This window comes from Xenopus laevis, chromosome 2L (genome assembly GCF_017654675.1).
Source record: "Xenopus laevis strain J_2021 chromosome 2L, Xenopus_laevis_v10.1, whole genome shotgun sequence".
NCBI classification, from domain to species: Eukaryota; Metazoa; Chordata; class Amphibia; order Anura; family Pipidae; genus Xenopus; species Xenopus laevis.
The window spans coordinates 116,386,946-116,412,173 of record NC_054373.1 but is presented as its reverse complement, the minus strand read 5'-3'; the positions used below and the strand labels follow the sequence as shown (position 1 = coordinate 116,412,173).

General features: G+C 36.7%; 1 protein-coding gene across 1 annotated transcript; it reads left to right on the top strand.

Moving 5' to 3' along the window:
* Positions 1 to 164: 164 nt before the first annotated feature.
* Positions 165 to 25,228, top strand: cdc16.L (cell division cycle 16 L homeolog; the record flags this gene model as incomplete). The annotated part of the gene is given in 18 exon segments (NM_001093624.1): positions 165 to 233; positions 3,423 to 3,477; positions 4,563 to 4,660; positions 5,165 to 5,203; positions 6,225 to 6,359; positions 7,474 to 7,633; positions 8,450 to 8,541; positions 8,950 to 9,083; positions 9,426 to 9,505; positions 9,875 to 9,924; positions 10,304 to 10,377; positions 11,121 to 11,246; positions 12,425 to 12,577; positions 20,154 to 20,217; positions 20,463 to 20,524; positions 22,191 to 22,326; positions 22,816 to 22,906; positions 24,637 to 25,228. Coding segments are annotated over 18 exon segments (1,866 nt in total). The 3' UTR covers positions 24,906 to 25,228.

Genomic DNA, 25,228 nt, shown 5'->3' with positions numbered 1-25,228 from the left:
CGGTGATAACGTCAACGTTGGTTATTAGTGTGTTTAAGGAATAGAGCTGGGGTCTGAGCAGGCGGAGACCCCAAATTATCCTAACAGAGATTTCGACCCGAGCTTCGGATAGCGGGAGCGCGCACAGAACTCGGTAGCGTGCTCTCCCATAGGCACGCGCTTTTTCGGCATTTCCATTGAATAAAATGAACCTGGATCGTCTGAGGAAGCGAGTCCGGCAGTACATAGAGCAGGTGAGAGAGAACATTGGGAGTCTGACGTTAGAGAAGTGGTTTCTGATGGTACTGAGAGCTCAGTCCCTCCCACTGATTCCAAGTAAAAAAAAAAAATAATACTCTCCCCACAGTGACCTGATATGTAGCTTTGCATATGTATTTACACCATAGGAGTGGTATACATTCCCTGTTTGACTTCCTGTCCCTGAGTATGTCACATGTTGTAAAACTAACAATAAATCTCCATTTTAGTGGATGAGTAGACATTGCTTGTGTTTTCATAACATACAAATGTAGTCCACTTGTTAAAGGAGTCAGAACTATCAGTTTAAGTCAGTCGTGTTTTGTGTAGTCGCTGGTTCCATCTATGGGGTAATGGCATAGAATGTTTCTTCTGCCCAGTTTTTCTGTGAAACGCAAAAGCTGAACACTTGTAAAGCCACACTAATATATGCGGGGACTTGTAAACCTGAAAACTTGCACAGCAGGTGTCAAACTACAAAGCAGCAGAACAGCATAATATAGTGAATAAAGTACCCCCTTTTGTAAAATATAAGGATATTATAAGTTACCGAGGAGTTTCATGACCATGTAAAAACACGAGGCCGAAGGCCGAGTGTTTTTATACAGGTCATGGAACTCCAAGGTAACTTCTAATATCCTCATATTTTGCAACTGGGGGTACTTTATTTATTATAATACACAAATTTCGGTGAGTCATGTGACAGAAATGACATCAGAACTCACCGTTTATAACTGATGACATCAGAACTCACCGTTTATAAGGATATAATTTACAAGATATTCATGGCTTTTGTGTATTATAAAACATATATCGAGCAAGGTAAAATATTGAAAGGAAATCTCTGCTTGCTATAATTGACTGCACAGAGCGGATAAGCTCTTACATTATGTATATGTGATACCTGGAGGCTACACTAGTCAAACTACAAGTCAACAACGGCACAAGAAGCATAGTAACATGTATATCAGGTTAACTAATGAAAGGAAATCTCTGCAAGTGACTGCAGATTACCCTGGTGTTTGTTCATAAAATCCACCATTATGTATATATGGATAAGTGATGCCTGGGTGTAACACTAGTGAGAAAACAACTGTGACTGTTGTGTTGTTTAGTTACACACAAATAATATAGTGAATACAGTACCCCCTCTTGTAAAATATAAGAATATTATAAGTTACAGAGGAGTTTCATTTAAAAATACGAAGCAGAAGGCCAAGGGGTTGATTTATCAAAGTGAATTCGAGGGAATTTTCGAAGTAAAAAAATTCAAAATTCACAGTAATTTTTTGGATACTTTGACCATCAAATAGGATACTACGACTTCGAATTAGATTCTCTTTAAAAAAAACGTCGATTTCAATACTTCGCCAAATTAAATCTGCCAAAGTGCTATGTTAGCCTATGGGGACCTTCTAGAGCATTTTTCTAAATATACCCAAATTCAATGAAAAAAACTTCAATATTCAATTCGATGGTCGAATTTCAAAGTATTTTTAACTTCGAAATTTGACCCTTGATAAATCTGCCCCGAAGTGTTATTGTACAGGTCATGGAACTCCGAGGTGACTTCTAATATCCTCATATTTTGCAACAGGGGGTACTTTGTTCATTATAATACACACGTTTCAGTGAATCATGTGACAGAAATGACATGACTAAGCTCCAATTTATAACCAATGACAACACTAAGCAACGTTTATAAGGATAAAATTGACAGGATATTCATAGCTCTTGTGTATTATAAATACATATACATAGTAGATAACCTTGAAAAAAGACTTTCATCCATCAAGTTCAACCTTTTTGTCTAAGTGAGTCTAACTGCTAGTTAATCCCGTATACCATTTTGCCAAATATCTTCAACACAAATATATACAATGGAGTTATTAGTATGCACTGCAATATTCTACTGTGTTTCAAGGTCTCTTCTTCTATAGGACATTGCTAGGCATACTAGATTGTTGTAAATATAAATCTAGATGGCTCTTCCAATGAATAACCCCTACAAAGATTGCTCTGATTATTTTACCAAGAAAGCTGTTCTCAGCATCCTAAGGATGCTGAGGATGATTCCAATGCAGCCCTGCTTGCTTGAACACTACCTCCGGCACATTTAACAGAATGTAAAACACTTACTTTCTATACTGCCCTTTGCACCAAGTACCTTCTGAGATGTGCTCCACAACAAATGCTTCGTTTACTGTATAAGTCAGGGCAGCTACTTCAGTGGACAATCCCTAAAATTACTTTCAGAAAAGCTGTAGCCAACAAACCGCAAGTTAGAGCAAATAAGCTGATTCCAGTCTTAAAGTTGTCTGGAATGTGTTGCAAGGGCCTCATCTGCTATCATGCCTGCCTGACTAGACCTGTGGTAGTAATCATTTTGGGTTCAGTCACAAGCAGGAGTCCATTTTCTCTTCTGTTTGATTATCTAGTCACACTTCCCAATAACTGCTCTCATTAGAAACAGGTGCTCCAGGCCTTACTCTCTCCTTGCCCTCATGTAACAGGTATATCTCTAGTACCTGTTCCCCGAGTCTTACAACTACTTCAGGAATAAGATCTGTTATCCGGAAACCTGTTTTCCAGAAAGCTCAGAATTACGGAAATGCCATCTCCGATATGCTCCATTATAATCAAATAATTCATTTTCAAAATGATTTTCTTTTTTCTAAAACAGTACCTTTTACTTGATCCTAACTATGATATAATAGATCCCAATTGGATGTAAAACAATCCTATTGGGTTTCATTAATGTTTAAATGATTTTCTAGTAGACTTAAGGTATGGAGATCCAAATTATGGAAAGATCGCTTGTCCGGAAAACCCAAGGTAGCGAGCATTCTGGATAACAGGTCCCATACCTGTAGTGCCAGATCCTTGGTAAAAGTTCTCTGTGAAGTCCATAGAGAAACCCGCACAACAGGAAATAATGACTACCCAACTAAACCTCATGCTGGTACTCCTGGCAGTAGGTACACAGAGATAATTATGTATTTGACTTTATGGTATCAAATTTACTAAAACAAACTGTTATAATATCTGATTGTAATATCTCAGAAAAAAGGGACTTAAGTATCTAAAATATATAGTTATGCTTGGTTTCGGATGCACTATTGTGGGCAATTGTGGCTCTAATAAATACGAATGTAAGATAATCTATGTGTTTATCTCCCAAACAGCAACAATACCAAAGTGCACTCTTTTGGGCAGATAAAGTTGCTTCATTGTCACATGGTAAGTCATTTGTCTTAAATGTATTGGTATATGTTGAAATCACTTGTTATATTGGATGTCTGTATAATCTGTAAATGCAGAATATCTCATTGCAGATATATGATTGAGACTTCTATGGTGTACTAATGCCATCTAATGAGCCAGTGTGATGTGTCCACTGAGCTGAGCAATCTGTTACACAGAGATAACGTGTCAAAAATAAATCTTAGCTGTCAGTTGTTAGGAGTAAAATGCAATTTAGCTTTAGTTTTCATTTAGTCTGGTTTGCATTGCATAACTTTCCAAACAGTCAATATTTTAAATCTGACTTTGTAGGGGAAACTAAAGCCCTGAGCATTTATTTTGTGAGTACCCTTAGCAAATAGTTGAAGTGCACTAGTCTACACAAACCAAATAATCACCTGCTCATCCGAACAGGGTATATTAATAAAGGCTTGTAAAATGTTATGCCTTACAAAAGTGTAAACGTTGGTTTAAATTAAATCGTGAGGCTCACAGGTTTTCACAACTCTCTGTGTAGATACATTGCTGGGGAATACTGATTTGTTCCAGTTTTAGTTGCAATATAAAAAAATTCAAGTACTTTTAAAATTGTGGGAGCTTGGTAAGTGAGGGAGGTTACTAGTGCTGGGAGGTTTCAGTAAATTCCTTTGTTGATTACTGCTGTGAGTTTTTATGTAATAAATAATGGCACCTCTAACTAGAGGGTTTATTTACTAACATTGGTGCTAAATTGTAAATAAGTCAGGTAGCTGGCAGCAGCCCAGAGCATGTGTAAATCAGTAGAAAACAAGATTGGGAGCTACTTGGGGTGTAACTTGCTCCCATAAAAGTAAGTATAACAAGAAGTAAGTGTGAAATTGCTTTTATTTTAGAATTTCTGTTAAAAAGAAAGTTACAGATTGTGTATATGAGAAAACAAAAGAGCTTTGATATGAAAAGGAATTCAGAAAATTATATATCTGTTCTAATATGTTATTAATCTTGCACTGTCAGTGCTGAGGTACAAGATTTTAGTACAAATTTCTCATCTTATAAGCATTTAATCACTCTTGCATTTTTTGACTGAAACTGTTTCTTTACAGAAGAGCCACAGGATATTTATTGGCTGGCACAATGTCTCTACCTAACTGCTCAGTATCATAGGGCATCTCATGCTTTAAGGTCACGCAAACTGGACAAAGTAAGTTTTACAGTATCATCTACCAGCATTTTCTGAGAATTTTTATTTGACCAACGTAAAGCATTAAAGTAAATCTCCCATTACAATCAGACCAAGTAGTCTGTCTCTGAATTGTAATGATGTATCTAGATTTAATCATTAAAAAAACCTTACTACATTAAGTTTGTGGAACACAGGTTTTTTGGATCGTTGTGATTATATAGGGAGGAGCAGTGGTTGTCAAAACTCTCTAGCCTCTCAGTCAAAACACCCTGTGTACTGGTCACATTGGGTTTAATTGAACTTTGTTATAAAAATATTATCAAAACATTCCTAGAAGTACAAGAATTGTGCAAATATTAATAATACAGCACTGGGCTTCCAGTTGTACCTGTTTCACAAAAAACAGGAAGAAAATTGGTAGAATGGGAAATGAAGTGAACTAACAATAACACTGCATGATATTTTTAACTTTTTTTGCTGTTGGAATTTATGCAAGGAGATTTATTTTTATTTCTTGCTCAGGTACACGAGGCATGCAGATATCTTGCAGCACGTTGTCATGTAAGTTAAGTCCGGTTTGATTTTCAGAATTATTACTTTTTGCCCCCCCCCCCCCAAAGCCCCCAAAAGAAGAAATAGTGTTCCTACATAGGGGGAAAAAGTTAAAAAGCGGGACTTTTTGCGGGACCATTTGTGGCTGTTTCACCAAAAGAGGGAAAAAAAATTTTCATTCATTTTAATCATTCATATTACACATATTGTAGAATAAAGGGACGGCAAGTCCAAAAAATTAAGGGACTTTATATAATTTACTTTTGCTCTGCATGTTTAAACATTGTAGGCTTGCTTCAAGAGCTCAAGTGCATTTATAGGATATAAGTTACCAGCGTGTTCCATGTCCATATAAAGGCACAATGCCGAGTGCTTTTATACAGGCTATGGAACTCCAAAGTGACTTATATCTTAAATTAAATGTTTCATTGTTAATTATAAACAATTTTCAGTATGTCAGGTGCCAGAAATTACATCGCTAAACACTGTTTGTAAACAAATGATTTAGAGGATATTCATGTATCTTGTTTAATCTACTTTGTAGTACTGGAAATAGCCACACAGATTCTGTAGGGTTTTTATGGCCCATATACTGCATAGCAAATAACAGATACATTTTATAAGGAATACAGTGAATATAATATTCAAAAGTATACACACTTTTTTAAAATAGCTTTTTTTAACATTACATTCTCTTCCTGCAAAGATTGTATCTGCATTTGTTTTACTGGCTATCAATTTTTATAATAGGTGAGGTGGCCCTCCTTTACCAATATAAGAGCAAAGGTACACATGTATAGTCACTCATAATAACTTATTTTTGATAATTGATTTTTGGGGGCCTTAGTTTTATGAGAGATTTTAAGTCTTAAATGAAAATAGATAAGTCACTTTCAGTAGTCATAATGATTCATGTGGATGTTATTCATCAAGTTCATTTCTTATTGCTGTTTTTTTTGCTCTTAGCAATTATATTCAAAATATTTGTATGTTTCAATTAACAAGAACATTATGTTAATTGTCTGTATAGTATGCTGCAAAAGAGTACCAGCAAGCTCTGGATATACTTGATATGGAAGAACCAATCAACAAGAAATTATTTGAGAAGAGTCTGAAAGAAGATCTGAAGGAGCCATCAGGAGAATGGCAGATGTCACAGTCTTCTGTATGGCCTTTTTTAAAATGATTTATTCAACAACAATCCTTAAAGGCGATGGCTCCCCAAAAACATCCATTTTCTACGTTTAATTTACAAAATAGTGTAATTTTAAGCCACTTTCCAGAATGGCTGAAGTTGCAATGTCGATACAACATCACAATGGCATGAGTTGTCAAAGAAAGGAGAGGAGAGAATTGCGAGAAACAGACAAACCACTTTCAATGGCAGTTGCATTACAAACACCTTTGAAATTATTTTTAAAAATGTTAATGTATAGTGGAAAGTTGCTTAAAATTACATTTGCTTTAGCCATTTGGCTAAATGGTAACTAATAAAGACGTGGGAAGTGCATAATATTTCACAGAGGGTCAAAATAAAAGACGTGTGCTTTCTGTTTGATTATCCAACTAACTTTAGGAAATAGAATTTCAGGTTGGAAATTAGCTGATTGCTAAAAGGGGAAACCGTTTTAAAACCACAGTGCATCTTAAAGGACAAGGAACTCCAATTCACAGGGGTGCCACTATGTTAAGCACCCCCCAGTGAAACATAGTGCAGTTTTTTTTTACCCTGGGCAAGTGCTCTTTTCCTGGTTTTGAGTTAGACTAACATACACACAGTAGAGTAAAATGTGCATGTCTAAGTCTGCACTATGAATGCTTGAAAAAGGTAAGAAAAATGGTGGTGCAGCTTTTTTTCTACTACTGCCCTGAATCAAAAAATTTGATAAATTGTCCTTTAAATTACATTAATTTGTAGTTTTTCTCCTTTAAGAAGAAATAACTTGTTCGTGAATGCAATCTTATGGCATTTGGTATTGTACTGTATCCATGCAGTATTATTATTATCCTTTATAAATCCCCAACATGCTTACATAGAGCTTTAAAGACATTCACAACAGACCCTGCCAGTAGGCTACCAGTTCAAGTTCTCTAACTCTTTTACACCAGGGACGTACACCGGGGTCTGTTTAATCAGGAGCCAACTAACCTACCGGTATATTTTTGGACTTTGCATCCTTGCAGCAATGCTAGGTCTGCTATATGTAATTGACCTATTTTATTTTGCTGTTTATTTTTCAATTGCAACTGATTTCCATCTCTTTGTCATTCTAATGCAGATCAAAAGCTCCATTTGCCTTTTGCGAGGGAAAATCTATGATGCCTTAGATAACAGAACTTTAGCAACTTACAGCTACAAAGAAGCCTTGAAGTTTGATGTTTACTGCTTTGAAGCATTTGACCTCTTAACAGCCCATCATATGTTAACAGCACAAGAAGGTTAGAAATTAAATCATTAATACTCCTCGTTTTTAGCTAGGGATGCACCGAATCCAGGATTAGATTCGGGCAGGATTTGGCCTTTTTAAACAGGATTCGGTTCTGGCCGAATCCTTCTGCCCGGCCGAACCAAATCCTAATTTGCATATGCAAATTAGGGGTGGGGAGGGAAATCGTGTGACTTTTTGTCACAAAACAAGGAAGTAAAAATGTTTTCCCCTTCCCACCCCTAATTTGCATATGCAAATTAGGATTTGGTTCGGTATTCGGACGAATCTTTTGTGAAGGATTCGGGGGTTTGGCGAATCCAAAATAGTGGATTCGGTACATCACTATTTTTAGCTAAAAAAACATTTTCTTCTGCAGATCGATATCTTTATTAGAGTTATCCATTGTCTTGTGTTTTCTCACCTACATATTTTGCCGAGAACCATTCTATCCTATGGGGCACACAAGCATTTCTTTTATGGAAGAATTCTATAATTGGACTTAAAAATGTATGCCTTGGGTGCTTTCATGCCTCAGACAATGGACATGAACAAAAATAAATATGATAAATTAAAACTCTGCAAATAGAGAAAAAATTATAAATGGTACTCTGATTATCTTACATGCGAGATCTATCAAGAATAAATATTCATTTATCAGATTTGGAGCAGCCACAACATGAGTTTATGGATATACTTTGGGGACTTTGTATGTTACCTGTAAAAAATGTAATTGATTGCAGAATTTATTATGTATTCAAACCATAGTATGAAGGGCATATAACTACTAACTCATTCATATAACCCTCTTATTTCTATATCTCCTCAGAAAAAGAACTTCTTGATTCTCTACCTCTTAGTAAAAAGTGCTCAGAAGATCAGGAATTGCTTCGTTTCCTCTATGAGAACAAATTAAAAAAGGTACAAATGTACGGGTCCAGTGTTAGCCTTCCCCTTTTTATGGAATGACAGAAGGTTTGCATGCTACGTTTTAAGCAAAAGATAGAGGAAAGTATAAAGCCATGCAGTGAACAAGGCTGTAATGTAACAGCAACCTGCTGGTGAGGCAGCAGTCTGACTGGCTGAAAAAGGCACTTCCCTTGCCACACAGGAATTACATTTCTGATGCTGCTTCACGTTATCTTCTCCTCTTCTGTCCTCATAGTGGAATTAGAGAATCCCTTTATAAAAGACAGCAGGTTGCCAGCACTTTACTTGCATAAAATACATCTTTACCTTACAATGTTTTCACTAAACAATAGCAGCACCGGCCATTTCCTGTTCTGTATTCGTTGCCAGTAGGTATTTTTGTTCTAATCTGTCTTTCAGTACAATAAGCCAAGTGAGACTCTAATTCCGGAATCTGCAGATGGACTTCAGGAAAATCTTGATGTTGTTGTATCTTTAGCGGAAAGACATTATTACAACTGTGACTTTAAAATGTGCTACAAACTTACTTCAGTGTAAGTAAACCTCAGCTGTTCCTTATTCTGCATTTCTTAACCACGATGAACTAAAATTTTCGAATGTTTTAGATTTTGTTCACGGAAAATGGAACATTCTAGAGTTTATTTTAACTTTCTTAGGTTGTTATGCAGCAGCTTAGTGCAAACTTTGTGCAAACCAAATCTATTAATAGTGACTCTCAGAGGCAATTTAATCAAATAGGGAAAGAGTCACCTTTGTGAGTCAAGCCTTTGTCAGACATTGCTGGTTTTAGTGCATTGTTATATTTTACTGTATTAGGTATCCAATATGCCTGTTACTAAAGCAGACTTTGCTTTGGATGCTCCTTTTTCTTTCAGGGTTATGGAAAAAGACCCTTTCCATGCAAATTGTTTACCTGTTCATATTGGCACTTTAGTAGAACTGAACAAAGCAAATGGTAAGCACTAAAGCATGCTAAATTGTTAAAGCAAATTGTATTTCAAGTTAATAACTCAAGAAATATTTTTTCAGTAGCATAGTATGATACAGAAATCCCTAAATCTTCAATAGCATTTTACTTAGATATGCTGAAACCTAAAAATTGTGTGGAAATGAGTCCAGTCACTTTGCCTCCCAGAGTTAACCTATACCAAAACGTGTGCTTTGTGATCTCTGGGTATAATACTCCATTTCTTGTATGCTTCTCAGCTACTAAAAAGCTGACTTGCACATTGTGTTTCTTTGTTATATAACAAAATATTAAAACCTTGAAAAAGCTTGTTTCCTGTATGAAATGTTACAGTTGCTTTGATCTTTGTCCCTACAGAACTTTTCTATCTTTCCCATAAATTAGTGGATTTATATCCAAACAATCCTGTAAGTATTAAATAATTGATATGTAATATTTTTATTCTTTTGTGTAACTACATTTTAAATTATCCACAACAATAATAAATCAATATATACCTTTGCATAATATTATATTTAACATGACTAAAGAAGGTTCAACAGATAACTGGGTGGGGGGGCAACTAACAAACTATCTGTTCTTCCTCTCTCCAAAATGCATTTTGTATACACTTAATCTGCATAGGCAAATGCTGTATCTTAGCACAAATAGATCTCTTGAATACAAATAGGTGGTATAAACTAGTTAATTGGGTATAAGCATGGTTAATAAGCATTACTCATTGGTATACTTGTCAGATGATGCCGTTTATTTCTATGATGTGAATGTGTTTCCTTTTGATTGTAGGTGTCCTGGTTTGCAGTGGGTTGTTATTATCTCATGGTTGGTCACAAAAATGAACATGCCCGGAGGTATCTCAGGTAGAAAGATTGCTTTAAAAATGCAGAAACACTGATATAATTAAGTATTTATACAAAGATATTATCTAGTCACATCGCCACCTTCCTAGTTGATGTGCTTTGGAACATTACATATTTTTGAACAGAAAGCCTATGTTAATAGAAAATGAAAAAGGCACACAGATCAGTGTAATCTTGAAACATTTGCTTGTCGTAGAAACACTTGAGTAGCCATCCAAATCAGTGGAAATGATAACTATGGGCAAGCTACATTCGTACATAAGATCAGCTCCACATAATTAATTGATATATATATATGCTACTTTTTCAAGAATTATTCCCCTAGGGCCTTGCATTAGGTGTGTGTGAGTTACAGTCAGTAGTTTGCTTGTGCTGGTTCACTAGATCTGAAATAATCGAAACAAATGTTTTTCATAGTGAGAACAAAGGCTTTGCTTTTTTTTATTTATTTATTTATTTAATTTTTTTTTTTCAAGAATACCAGCCAAAATTACAATTGTGTCTATAGCTGTCTGACATGGGTTACGGCCCAGGTGCAAATTTGCCCAGTGAATATAAATTATCTTCACTGATTAAAAGAAGGCACATATGGGGGATGTTGTACTGATGACTTAACCACATAACTAATAAATACATTGTTCTGAATTTCAAATTTATACAACATAATGTTATAATTATGCAGGCATGTGTTGATCGGATATTACAACTGTTTCCAGGTATTAAGCTTTTTTGTTTTGTTATAGCAAAGCAACTGCATTAGAACGAAGCTATGGCCCTGCATGGATAGCATATGGACATTCATTTGCTGTAGAAAGTGAACATGACCAGGCTATGGCTGCATACTTTACAGCTGCTCAGCTAATGAAAGGGTATGATCATGATAGATAGAGCACAGCACCCAATCAAACCATTTTTATACCATGTACCAATACCATTTTATTATAATTTCTTTTGAGTTCATTATTCTAGCAGTTATATAAAATGTAATTACCTCTCTTAAGTTAAGTAGTTGTTGAGATTGAAAAAAAAAAAAGACAAAATGTCAGTAAGTTCAAACTCCTACCCAAAAAAAAATCCTTTGTAATGTCTATCATGCAGAATAACAATTATTCTGCATGATAGACAGAAAGGTAATAAAAGCTTAAACTATCTTCACATTGCTTAAGTAGGGCAAATAATCTACTTTATTACTCCAAACTAGTAATTGTACCTGTTCCTGGATGAACATTATTGGATTACTACTAGAAAAATTGTACCTTCTCACCTGCTAAAAAGTGATATGTGCAAAAAAAGTATCTATTGTATCTGCAACTGATTGTAATGTCTTATGTCAAAAGTTCCAAAAGTTTGAATAAGTTAATGTGTCACTTTTATCAGCCACACAGGCACTCTGATACTGAATATGCAACATAAGTTTTCCCAGTCTTTATAACTTCAAGTCTGCTTTGTAGACCAATAATTGTAATAATAAGTGTCCCAGTTACTTAACTGTTCAGTGCTAACCATAGGCCACCACTGTCTATGGAGACTCTGTGTTTTCCAAACCTCGGCGTTACTTGAGAAATGCTTCTAGCAGTCTTCCCTGGTAAGCGTCTCTGGCCACAAACCCATGTGGTTGTAGCACAATAGCCTAATAATTCTTCAATTACATATAAGTTGCACTTACAATGTTAATAAATTCATATTGTAAAGTTGCTTAGAATTATGTCCTCTTTTATTAACCAAATTAAATTTTTGGTTTGATATGCCCTTTAATGCTGCATGAAAGTCTCTTAATTGATCCCATCCTAAATCTGCCCAAAGTTATATCAATGAAGACGTGGGGGGAATAAGGGTGATTTTAATGCACCTGATGTATTGGTTTTTTTTTTTTTCTTTATATGTTCATTCTATACACCCATTTATTGTTTAGTGTTGCAGAATATGTGGCACTTTATAAATCTGAGTTATCAATAGCTGTTCATATTACTATTTCATCAATTTTCATGAAGTTTTACAGATTATCCTTTTCTTTCCCTAAAACTAATAGAATTTTATCTGCTTCTAGGTGCCATTTGCCGATGCTCTATATTGGATTAGAATATGGCTTGACCAATAACTCAAAACTAGCAGAGCGATTTTTTAGCCAAGCTTTGAGTATTGCTCCTGAGGACCCATTTGTTATGCATGAAGTTGGGGTTGTGGCATTTCAAAATGGAGAGTAAGTAATTGCAAGACTTCTGTCCATTGAGGATGAAACCATTACTATATGGTTTGCTTTTATATATATCTGTTGCTGCTAAATAATATACAATAATTTCTGCTTTGTGTTAATGCTCATGATTATATATATATATATATATATATATATATATATATATATATATATATATATATATATATATATATATATATATATATATATATATATATATATATATATATATATATATATATAATGTCATGATTTTTATAGTATTGTTTCTATTACTAAATTACACTTTGTACATTGCAAATAATTCATGCTACCATTTAAAATTTAAAAAAATATATACATTTTGTGTTGTAATATTGGCATGTATTCAGCCATCTCAGTTCATTGTGCCTGGTCAGGTGCACTTCATAAAGGAACTGCTTTTAGATAAGCTGCTGTTTCTACTACTCAATATAGCTAAATGAATGGTGCTTGGACTTGGATTTTTACTATTGAGTGATGTTCTCATAGCTACCACTAGGTAACTGAAGTTTATCAAAGCACAAATCGTATGACTGAGGGAACCTGGAAAAACTTGTCTATAACTTGTCAATATGTCTAATCCCATGTCAAATTAAGAAATTAAATCTAAAAAAAAAATTGTATTTCAAGTTAATTAACCTTTTAAATGCCACAGATCGTAGAATCTACGTTCTGTGGCAAAGGTACTTGAAATGCCACAGAACGTAGATTCTACGTTCTGCAGCATTTCCTGTTTCAGGAGCGGAGGAGCGGCTGTTAGAGCCGCTCGCTCCGTTCCTGCTCGATCCCCTGCCCCTAGGCAACGAGCAGAGCAGGGGATCGAGTGGCCCCTGGGGCGCGATCGCCCAGGGGCCCAAAAACAGCAGCAGGCACGTGTTACTTACGTGTCCTGCTGCTGCAGCCTGCACCGGATCGTCGATCTCCGCCCCCACAGCACACAGACAGGAACTACGAGGCAGATGTCTTCCAGGGGCTCTTCCTGATCGCCTGCAACAGTCTCCAGCGATTTTTTCAGGTTAGTGCAACAATTACACACACAAACACACCAACACACACTTATTACAGTAATACACACTTAGATTCACACTTACACACACTTACACATACATTTTTGGGGATTGGGGGGGTCACTTACACTCACTGCACTTACACACATGTGCACACGCACACACGCGCACATAACATGTAATTTACCATTTGTACACACGCACACGCACATACATGGCATTGTGGCCTTTTTTTTTTTTTCTTATCGCATCGTTTCTTTTTTTGGCTGAAAAAAATGTTTTATTGCCATTACGCATAGCGTATTCGCTAACCGTACTGTGCAATACCTTTTGTATGTTATTTCGGTGATTATATTGCAATTTTGGGTATTTTGGTGCATTTTTAGCCATTTTATTGAATTTTTAGCCATTTTATTGCATTTTCAGCTCTGCATATATTGTGTTCACTTTTTTCTAGCCGTATAACCTGTTTGGCCCATCTAAAATATTCAAACTGTGATTCTGACAGCTGATAACACTAGTCTGGAAAAAAAACATTGATTTTTGTGGTTTTATTGGATTTTTTTGCATTTCACCCTTTACTGCCTTATTTTGTTTTGCCTTGTAAATTTTATCTACTATATATCCATTTGGGGGTCTCTGTGCGCCACATAGTTTGGTATATCTATGCATTTTGGGCATCAAAGTGTTCAGTAGACCTCTGGCGTTCATATTTAGGATGTTTTATGCTGATACGTTACGAAATGTGGGGCATATAATGGGGTAAAATTCAAGCTTTCTGACAATTTTCAGAAATTTGATAAAAACCGTTATGTTCAGCATTGCTTTGCAGTTTGGCAGTTTGCAGTAGAAACACTTATTTACCCATATTGGATTCGTCAGAATGTGTACTTTCTGAAAATATATGGTTTTCTGGGGTCTTTGTACTGTTAGGGGGGTCTAATGTCGCATAATACACACACCAGGTGCTTATATTGCAGCAGCCAGCGCGTCAGCTGTGAAAATGTATATACACTATTGTCATTTGGGGGTCTCTGTGCGCCACATAGTTTGGTATATCTATGCATATTGGGCATCAAAGTGTTCAGTAGACCCCTGGCGTTCATATTTAGGATGTTTTATGCTGATAAGTTACGAAATGTGGGGCATATAATGGGGTAAAATTCAAGCTTTGTGACGATTTTCAGAAATTTGATAAAAACGGTTACGTTCAGCATTGATTTGCAGTCTGGCAGTTTGCAGTAGAAACACTTATTTACCCATATTGGATTCGTCAGAATGTGTACTTTCTGAAAATATATGGTTTTCTGGGGTCTCTGTACTTTTAGGGGGGTCTAATGTCGCATAATACACACACCAGGTGCTCATATTGCAGCAGCCAGCGCGTCAGCCGAGTATAATGTATATACACTATTGTCATTTGGGGGTCTCTGTGCGCCACATAGTTTAGTATATCTATGCAAATTGGGCATCAAAGTGTTCAGTAGACCCCTGGCGTTCATATTTAGGATGTTTTATGCTGATACGTTACGAAATGTGTGGCATATAATGGGGTAAAATTCAAGCTTTCTGACAATTTTCAGAAATTTGATAAAAACCGTTATGTTCAGCATTGCTTTGCAGTTTGGCAGTTTGCAGTAGAAACACTTATTTACCCATATTGGATTCGTCAGAATGTGTACTTTCTGAAAATATATGGTTTTCTGGGGTCTTTGTACTGTTAGGGGGGTCTAATGTCGCATAATACACACACCAGGTGCTTATATTGCAGCAGCCAGCGCGTCAGCTGTGAAAATGTATATACACTATTGTCATTTGGGGGTCTCTGTGCGCCACATAGTTTGGTATATCTATGCATATTGGGCATCAAAGTGTTCAGTAGACCCCTGGCGTTCATATTTAGGATGTTTTATGCTGATAAGTTACGAAATGTGGGGCATATAATGGGGTAAAATTCAAGCTTTGTGACGATTTTCAGAAATTTGATAAAAACGGTTACGTTCAGCATTGATTTGCAGTCTGGCAGTTTGCAGTAGAAACACTTATTTACCCATATTGGATTCGTCAGAATGTGTACTTTCTGAAAATATATGGTTTTCTGGGGTCTCTGTACTTTTAGGGGGGTCTAATGTCGCATAATACACACACCAGGTGCTCATATTGCAGCAGCCAGCGCGTCAGCCGTGAAAATGTATATACACTATTGTCATTTGGGGGTCTCTGTGCGCCACATAGTTTAGTATATCTATGCAAATTGGGCATCAAAGTGTTCAGTAGACCCCTGGCGTTCATATTTAGGATGTTTTATGCTGATACGTTACGAAATGTGTGGCATATAATGGGGTAAAATTCAAGCTTTCTGACAATTTTCAGAAATTTGATAAAAACCGTTATGTTCAGCATTGCTTTTCAGTTTGGCAGTTTGCAGTAGAAACACTTATTTACCCATATTAGATTCGTCAGAATCTGTACTTTCTGAAAATATATGGTTTTCTGGGGTCTCTGTACTGTTAGGTGGTCTAATGTCGCATAATACACACACCGAGTGGTTATATTGCAGCAGCCAGCGCGTCAGCCGTGAAAATGTCTATACATATTGTCATTTGGGGGTCTCTGTGCGCCACATAGTTTGGTATATCTATGCATATTGGGCATCAAACTGTTTAGTAGACCCCTATGTTTATATTTAGGATGCTTTATGCTGGTAATGATACATGGACAATACGATGCTGGAAAGTTGAAGCTTTGAGGCAATTTCCAGATATTTCACCAAAACCGCCAAATTTGGCAAAGCCTTGCGACTCAGTAGTTTGGAGCAGAAAGGCATGGGTACCCATTTTAGATTCCGTAGAATGTGTACTTTCCAAAAATATATGGGTTTGGGGGGTAAACATATATTTCTGTGTTTTTACCCCGCAAAAATGCAGTCAATGTGTTGATCTTTCATTAGCTGAAGTTACCCACAGGACTGTTTGTATGCGCTAACTTCATTTTGGGGCCTCTAAATGCCAGATACTTTGGTAAACTTATGAACAATGGCCACCAAAATGTTCAGAGGAACCCTGGCAATCATATTTAGGGTGCTTTTTCTTAGTACGTAATGACACATGGGTGATATGGTGCTGGGAAGTTGAAGCTTTGAGGCAATTTTCAGATATTTCACCAAAACCGGCAACTTTGGGAAAGCCTTGCGACTCGGTAGTTTGGAGCAATAAGGCATGGGTACCCATTTTAGATTCTGTAGAATGTGTACTTTCCAAAAATGTATGGGTTTGGGGGGTAAACATATATTTCTGTGTTTTTACCCCACAAAAATGCAGTCAATGTGTTGATCTTTCATTAGCTGAAGTTACCCACAGGACTATTTGTATGCGCTAACTTCATTTTGGGGCCTCTAAATGCCAGATACTTTGGTAAACCTATGAACAATGGCCACCAAACTGTTCGGAGGAACCCTGGCAATCATATTTAGGGTGCTTTTTCTTGGTGCATAACGATACATGGGTGATATGGTGCTGGGAAGTTGAAGCTTTGAGGCAATTTTCATATATTTCACCAAAACCGACAAATGTGGGAAAGCCTTGCGACTCAGTAGTTTGGAGCAGAAAGGCATGGGTACCCATTTTAGATTCTGTAGAATGTGTACTTTCCAAAAATGTATGGGTTTGGGGGGTAAACATATATTTCTGTGTTTTTACCCCACAAAAATGCAGTCAATGTGTTGATTTTTCATTAGCTGAAGTTACCCACGGGACTGTTTGTATGCGCTAACTTCATTTTGGGGCCTCTAAATGCCAGATACTTTGGTAAACTTATGAACAATGGCCACCAAAATGTTCAGAGGAACCCTGGCAATCATATTTAGGGTGCTTTTTCTTAGTACGTAATGACACATGGGTGATATGGTGCTGGGAAGTTGAAGCTTTGAGGCAATTTTCAGATATTTCACCAAAACCGACAACTTTGGGAAAGCCTTGCGACTCAGTAGTTTGGAGCAGAAAGGCATGGGTACCCATTTTAGATTCAGTAGAATGTGTACTTTCCAAAAATATATGGGTTTGGGGGGTAAACATATATTTCTGTGTTTTTACCCCACAAAAATGCAGTCAATGTGTTGATTTTTCATTAGATGAAGTTACCCACGGGACTGTTTGTATGCGCTAACTTCATTTTGGGGCCTCTAAATGCCAGATACTTTGGTAAACTTATGAACAATGGCCATCAAAATGTTCAGAGGAACCCTGGCAATCATATTTAGGGTGCTTTTTCTTAGTACGTAATGACACATGGGTGATATGGTGCTGGGAAGTTGAAGCTTTGAGGCAATTTTCAGATATTTCACCAAAACCGACAAATTTGGGAAAGCCTTGCGACTCAGTAGTTTGGAGCAGAAAGGCATGGGTACCCATTTTAGATTCAGTAGAATGTGTACTTTCCAAAAATATATGGGTTTGGGGGGTAAACATATATTTCTGTGTTTTTACCCCACAAAAATGCAGTCAATGTGTTGATTTTTCATTAGATGAAGTTACCCACAGGACTATTTGTATACGCTAACTTCATTTTGAGGCCTCTAAATGCCAGATACTTTGGTAAACCTATGAACAATGGCCACCAAATTGTTTGGAGGAACCCTGGCAATCATATTTAGGGTGCTTTTTCTTGGTGCGTAACGATACATGGGTGATATGGTGCTGGGAAGTTGAAGCTTTGAGGCAATTTTCAGATATTTCACCAAAACCGACAATTTTGGGAAAGCCTTGCGACTCAGTAGTTTGGAGCAGAAAGGCATGGGTACCCATTTTAGATTCGGTAGAATGTGTACTTTCCAAAAATATATGGGTTTTGGGGGGTAAACATATATTTCTGTGTTTTTACCCCACAAAAATGCAGTCAATGTGTTGATCTTTCATTAGCTGAAGTTACCCACGGGACTGTTTGTATGCGCTAACTTCATTTTGGGGCCTCTAAATGCCAGATACTTTGGTAAACTTATGAACAATGACCACCAAAATGTTCAGAGGAACCCTGGCAATCATATTTAGGGTGCTTTTCTTAGTACGTAATGATACATGGGCGATATGGTGCTGGGAAGTTGAAGGTTTGAGGCAATTTTCAGATATTTCACCAAAACCGACAATTTTGGGAAAGCCTTGCGACTCAGTAGTTTGGAGCAGAAAGGCATGGGTACCCATTTTAGATTCAGTAGAATGTGTACTTTCCAAAAATATATGGGTTTGGGGGGTAAACATATATTTCTGTGTTTTTACCCCACAAAAAATGCAGTCAATGTGTTGATTTCTCAGTAGCTGAAGTAAAGTCCTGATCAATTTGGATGTGCTAACTTCATATTGGTGTCTCTAAATGCCAGATACTTTGGTAAACCTATGCATAATGGGTATCAAACTGTTCAGTGGACCCCTGGCAATCATATTTCAGGTGCTTTTTCTTGGTACCTAATATAGTTTGGGATATGCGGAGCAGCAAAATAAAACCTTTGAAATGATTTTTCAGAATTTTGAATTTTTTTTTGAAAAACCGCTATTTTCAGACAAGCTTTTATGTTTGGTAGTTGGGAGTAGAGAGACATAGTTACCCATTTTGTAATCGGCAGAATGTGTACTTTTCAAAAATGTATGGTTTTCTGGGGTAAACCTACGGTTTCAGGATTTTTTGCCTTGGAATCTAAAGCATGCCGTTTTCTGCCTTAGTGCTTTCAAAATTCGGTAATATACTGCCGGGAGTTTTTGCTGTACAGAAATCCTAAATCTCCCTAAAACTATACATATCTGGTATTGGCACGTTCGAGAGACATAAGGCTTTCCAAATCAGTTGGATTTTCATCCCTAAAATGAAATATTTTTCTGGTATAAATTGATATACGATGAAAAATGGTAATTTTTCATTTTTTTTTGGTATTTAGCACTATAAATTTTTTTGCACAGGTGGAAATACATGAAAACTCCGGCAGATTTAGAAAGCTCAGTTTCTACCGAAAAAAACAATGTATAGTTTTCCTAGGTAAACTATAGGTTTCCCCTCAGAAAATGCCCCTAAAGTGAGAGAGCACAAAATGTTTCAAAAACGGCTGGCATTTCGCGTAACCAAAATGTGAAATTCTGCTGGCACTTAAAGGGTTAATAACTCAAGAAATATTTTTTCAGTAGGATGGTATGATACAGAAATCCCTAAATCTTCAATAGCATTTTACTGCTAAAATGCTGAAACCTAAAAATTGTGTGGAAGTGAGTCCAGTCACTTTGCCTCCCAGAGTTAACATATACCAAAACGTGTGCTTTGTGATCTCTGGGTATAATAAAACTTTGAACTTCAGACTAAGTAAAATGGTAAAAAACAAAATGAAGTTGGAAGAAGCAATATTTGCTGGTTTACTATTTGAAAACAAGGGATCTTAGAAGGTGATCTACCCTCAGGCAAATTGATGTGATTCCAGAGATTATGTAAGCAATTAGCAGACGATATTTTAATGTTAATATGCTGGCACACTGCAAATCAGTGTCAACTCTTTAGATTCTACTTCTGCTTATTTTCAGCTGGAAGACTGCTGAGAAATGGTTCTTGGATGCTTTAGAAAAAATCCGAGTCATTGGAGATGAGGTAATGCAGTTTTATTAATGGCCTTCATGTGTTACAACCCCAGAGTTCAATAGCATTGAAAACAAGTCCACTGAGGGATGCTGTAAAGTACTACAGGGAGTTTATGATACAGAATACTTTACAGTACAATTGATAATTCAAATAATCCATTATCCAGTTTCACAGAAACATTATTTCGTCCATATGAGTCATCTCCAATATATAAATGGTAGTTTATCAATGATCAATGTTTTCCTCCCTTGCAGGTAACTGTGGATAAATGGGAGCCACTGCTTAATAATCTGGGTCATGTACTAAGAAAACTGAAGTAAGTACATCTTGTGTCCAGTTTATGAAAGTGTGTGTGTATTTATTAATACTTCTGGCCCCCTTTCCTTAAAGAAAGCACTACTGCCTCGGTTTTCTAGACCAATGGAATTTAACTTGTTTTCCAAACAACATTGAAGATGTGTGATAAATGCTTTTCTCAACACTGTCCAGTTATTTTAGCAGCTCTCATCCACCCCTGCAGCTTTATTACTGCAGATCTGTGAGACCTTTATAGCCACCGCAGAGGTGGCTTCTGATCCACTTGAGGATTTCTACAATATATCCTGTGGTGTTTAGGAGTTCCTCAAGGGGTTGTCCCCATTTCTTGACCTGAGGATTTCTACAATATCTCCTGCGGTTATTAGGCGTTCCTCAAAAGGTTGTCCCCACTTCTTGACCTGAGGATTTCTACAATATCTCCTGTGGTGTTTAGGCGTTCCTCAAAAGGTTGTCCCCACTTCTTGACCTGAGGATTTCTACAATATCTCCTGCGATGTTTAGGTGTTCCTCAAGAGGTTGTCACCACTTCTTGACTTTTGTTTTAGTATCCAGCACCTCCTTGTTAAGCATCATAAGGAAGGATCTGCTTAGGCAACAAATAATATGACAACATTTTTTGGGTCTACCCAATAAACTTTCTTCTTATCGTTTCCAAATTCATACAGTGCCTGTTTCTGTAACTGCCCGTGTCTGCAGCAGAGAATGTGATTTCACTAGCACTCTATTTAAAATAAAAAGAAAGTGTTAATCAATGGCGTTGGCAATTTAAGCACCACTTCAATTATTATAATGACTTACCTCAGACCCTGTACCCGTGCTTGTCTTCACTGAAGAATACTATTGACTGGGGTACTATTCTAGTGCATGTCATCTTACCTTTCCCAGGGTTCCCTTGGAGCTAGAATACAGAGGAAAAATACAAACTTTTACTATACTTCACATGCACACAGGCTGCAGCCCCTGGTCAAGGACCCCTGATTTTAATCACTGGAGGGGAGGGTTTCCTAACAAACTGCAACCCCCATTGATTTAACCTTATACTGGTATGTTTACCCAGTGTGTTGTGTGGATGTTTGAAGCTTAGGCTCCTTTTACTGCACACCACCTTGATAGATTAGTGCGCCTGTAACATGCTGAAAACATGTTTTTCATTTTAAATTGGTGTCCTTCTTTTCAAAATGATGTACAGAACAATAACAAAACACTAATTTTCATTGTTTACAAATTAAACTGCAGTTTACCCTGATATTACTGTTATAATTACTATATATAACAAGCCATGTTCCACAGCGCTGTAAAATAGATGGGTTTATACATTGAACACACAGATTATATAATAGATAGCAATACAACAATACAAGGGGTAAAGAAAAACCCTTCCTTACAAAGATAATGGACTGAAGCAGTTGCATCTGTATGAACTCTATTCAGCACACCTAAGAGCAGCAGTCAAGCCTGCTTTCAAGAGTGAGCATGTAAGGTTAATGAATGCTGGTTTACGGGGATGTGCTTACTGTTATAAGTGGTTAACAACAATGAGGTGCTGCAAAAATAATCCTGTACTGAAATGCATGCATGTGAGGGTTTTTTTTTTGTTCATCTTTATAGACAAAGAGCTCAGTAAAGGCACAAGATGTTCATTAACATTTTATTACCTCTAACAGGAAGTATGATGAAGCCTTGGAGTATCATCGGCAAGCTCTGGTGCTTATACCACAGAATGCTTCCACTTACTCTGCCATTGGATATATACACAGCCTAATGGGAAATTTTGAGAGCGCTATCGATTATTTTCACACTGTAAGATTTACTTTCTAATAGTATTTGTCTTGTTAAAGTGATGGTTTCCATGCCATTTTGTTAATACGGTATGGGACCTGTTATCCAGAATGCTATGGACCTGGGATTTTCTGATAACAGATCTGTCTGTAATTTGGATCTTCATACCTTAAAGGACCAGTAACGGCAAAAATTTTCTAAAAAAAAAATTCACTAGTATGTTACGAAAAAAAGACGCCAACACATATTAAACTTTAAAATAGTCTTTATTAAGAAATAACTTGCCATAACTCCGCTTGTGCTCCTCTTCAGAAACGGCGACAGGACAATGATCCATTGTGCGGCGCTTGATTTCTCCTCCCTGGCTATCTCCTAGCAGAGAGGAGAAATGGAGTGCCGCACGATGGATCGCAGATCGCCTTTTTTGAAGAGGAGCATAAGCGGAGTTTCGGGAACAGTTAGGGAACATGGACAGGTTGTGGCATTCAGACTTTCCCTTCTGTATTCCAGGCCCTTGGTCTCAGGAGAGATGATACATTTTCCGTTACAATGCTTGGACACTGCATAGAAATGTATATTGGTGACTCTGACGCCTATATTGGTAAGTTTAGTTTATAAATATCAGATTATTAATTCGAATCTCAGGATCGGTGTGGGTGTGATAAAAAAAATAATTTAAAAATATTACACCATGTACTACTTCGATCTTTCTGCTTTTTGTTTCCTCCTCAATAACCTGGGGTTTTGAGGCATACAGCAATCCAATCTTGGAAATTGTCTTTAGTTTATAAATATTCCTGATAATACTTTTAAAAGCAAGGATGGTTTGATTCTTGGGCAACTCGGCAAAGAAAATTCATACTTTCATTAGCTGGAAACCAACAATAGCGTTCACATTCTCCATGCTTAGGGGGTTATTTATCAAAGGTCAAATTGTGTTTTTCCAGAAAAATTTTAGTTTTTCAAGAATAATTTCAGTAAAAACTGTAATTTTTTTGAGATGTATTATGCCCCGAAGCTGAAAAAGCTCGGATCCAAAAATACTCCAGCTAAAACCTGTCACAGTCATGTAGAAGTCAATGGCAGAGGTCCCTTCAATCATTTGAAGATGTTTTTAACCTTCATGATTTCAGGTTTTTTCAGTGGTTTGCACTCGAAAGCTTAATCAATTTGAGTTTTTTTCGCAGCTAACTTGATCAATTTGTGTATTCAAGTTTTTCCCACAATTGCATTCATTTGAGTTTTTTACATTCAAGTTTTTTCATAGATAGGCAAACATTCGAGTTGTGAGTTTATTCGAGGTAGAAAAAAACCTCACAAACTTGACTTTTGAGAAATAAACCTTTAGTGTGAACTAGAGCTTAAAGGGCACCTATCACAGCCAAAATCAAACACATATTAACAATCTGACCAGTACAACATAAACACGTTTAATCAAACTACATATATAGTTTTTTGAAAAAAACTGCAGGTTTTAAAAAAAAAAATCCCTTATTTTGTCAAATGGGTTCTTTCACTGAGGGAGGCCATACTGAGACTATAACAGAGACTGCTTTGAGTATTCTACCCAGAATGCCTTGTTTTAGTAAACGCCTCCACTAAAAGTATCGGGAGATTTCCCTATCTTGTCCCCTGCTGGTGATGTTATTATGCAAATGAAGGGCACACACTAACTTCCAGCAGGTGGCAGCACTACTGAACAGCAGCTAACACAGACGTTTGGCTCATTCGAAAATAGCTTAGAAGGGTTGATAAGCAACAATAAATTTCAACTGAGCATGTGCGAGATTTCAGAGCTGCAGTTGGCTGGGAAGATATAGGTAGGAGGAGCCAGTGAAATCCAAGATGCCTGCCTCAGCTAGAACTGCAGGGGAGATAGAGGAGATCTTGCAGAAGGTATAGTGAGCTGATCATTTACATTATACAAACAATTCTGTTTTAAAAATCGGATTTCTTGAACTTTCACATAGTGTATTTACTTAGGAAATGATTTTAGTTATGATTGGTGCCCTTTAAAGCTGTCAAAAGATACTTGGAATTGTAGAATGACAATATTCCCATGCTGTGCACTATGTGTATTGTCTGCTAATGGGCGCATTTTTGTATCCATTAGCAACTCTTGCACCAAGCATGAAATACATAGTATCCATTTACCCATAAGTGAATCTATATGGAGAGAGAAAGCCTGAGTTAATTGCTTACTAACTACAAACTGAAAGTTTACAGAACAATAAAAATGGGAGCAAATGTTATTTTTAATTGAACGTATGCAAATAGTAGACTGTTTCATCTTTGTACATTTATTATTGACTAAAATATGTTTCTCCCTAGGAACTGAAATTAAAGACAAGTTAAGGTGTTATGACTTTGATGTCCACACAATGAAAACCCTGAAAAATATAATTTCACCCCCCTGGGAAGAAAGAGAATTTGATTTTGAACGTCAGTCCCTTGATGAAAGCGGCATTATGGCTTTGGAGACTTCTAATCTTCTACCAAAATCCTCTGACACCAGATCCCCAATAGAAGAAGCACTTGAAATTGAAATGAACGAGAGTGATATGATGCTGGAAACCTCCATGTCTGATCACAGCACATGAGTCTAGCAGTTGTTCAGATATGGTCACATTGCACTGCGCAAGGCTCCTCTTGAGGATAATTTCCGCTTCTCTGGGGGAAGTTATGGAAGAAAAAGATACAACTTCTTACCTTAACTCGTACCCTGATGTGCACAGATGACTCCTCTGGCAATGGAAAACATTAAGTTCTCAAAGTGTTTCCCATTTTACTGTTAAATATAGGAAGCATACATTTCATAGTTTTTTTTTTAACATTTTAATGTATTCATGATCAGCCATTATGATTGTATAAACTATCACAAAATAAACCACATGTCTAAAGGTTAAGCATGTGAGGATCAACA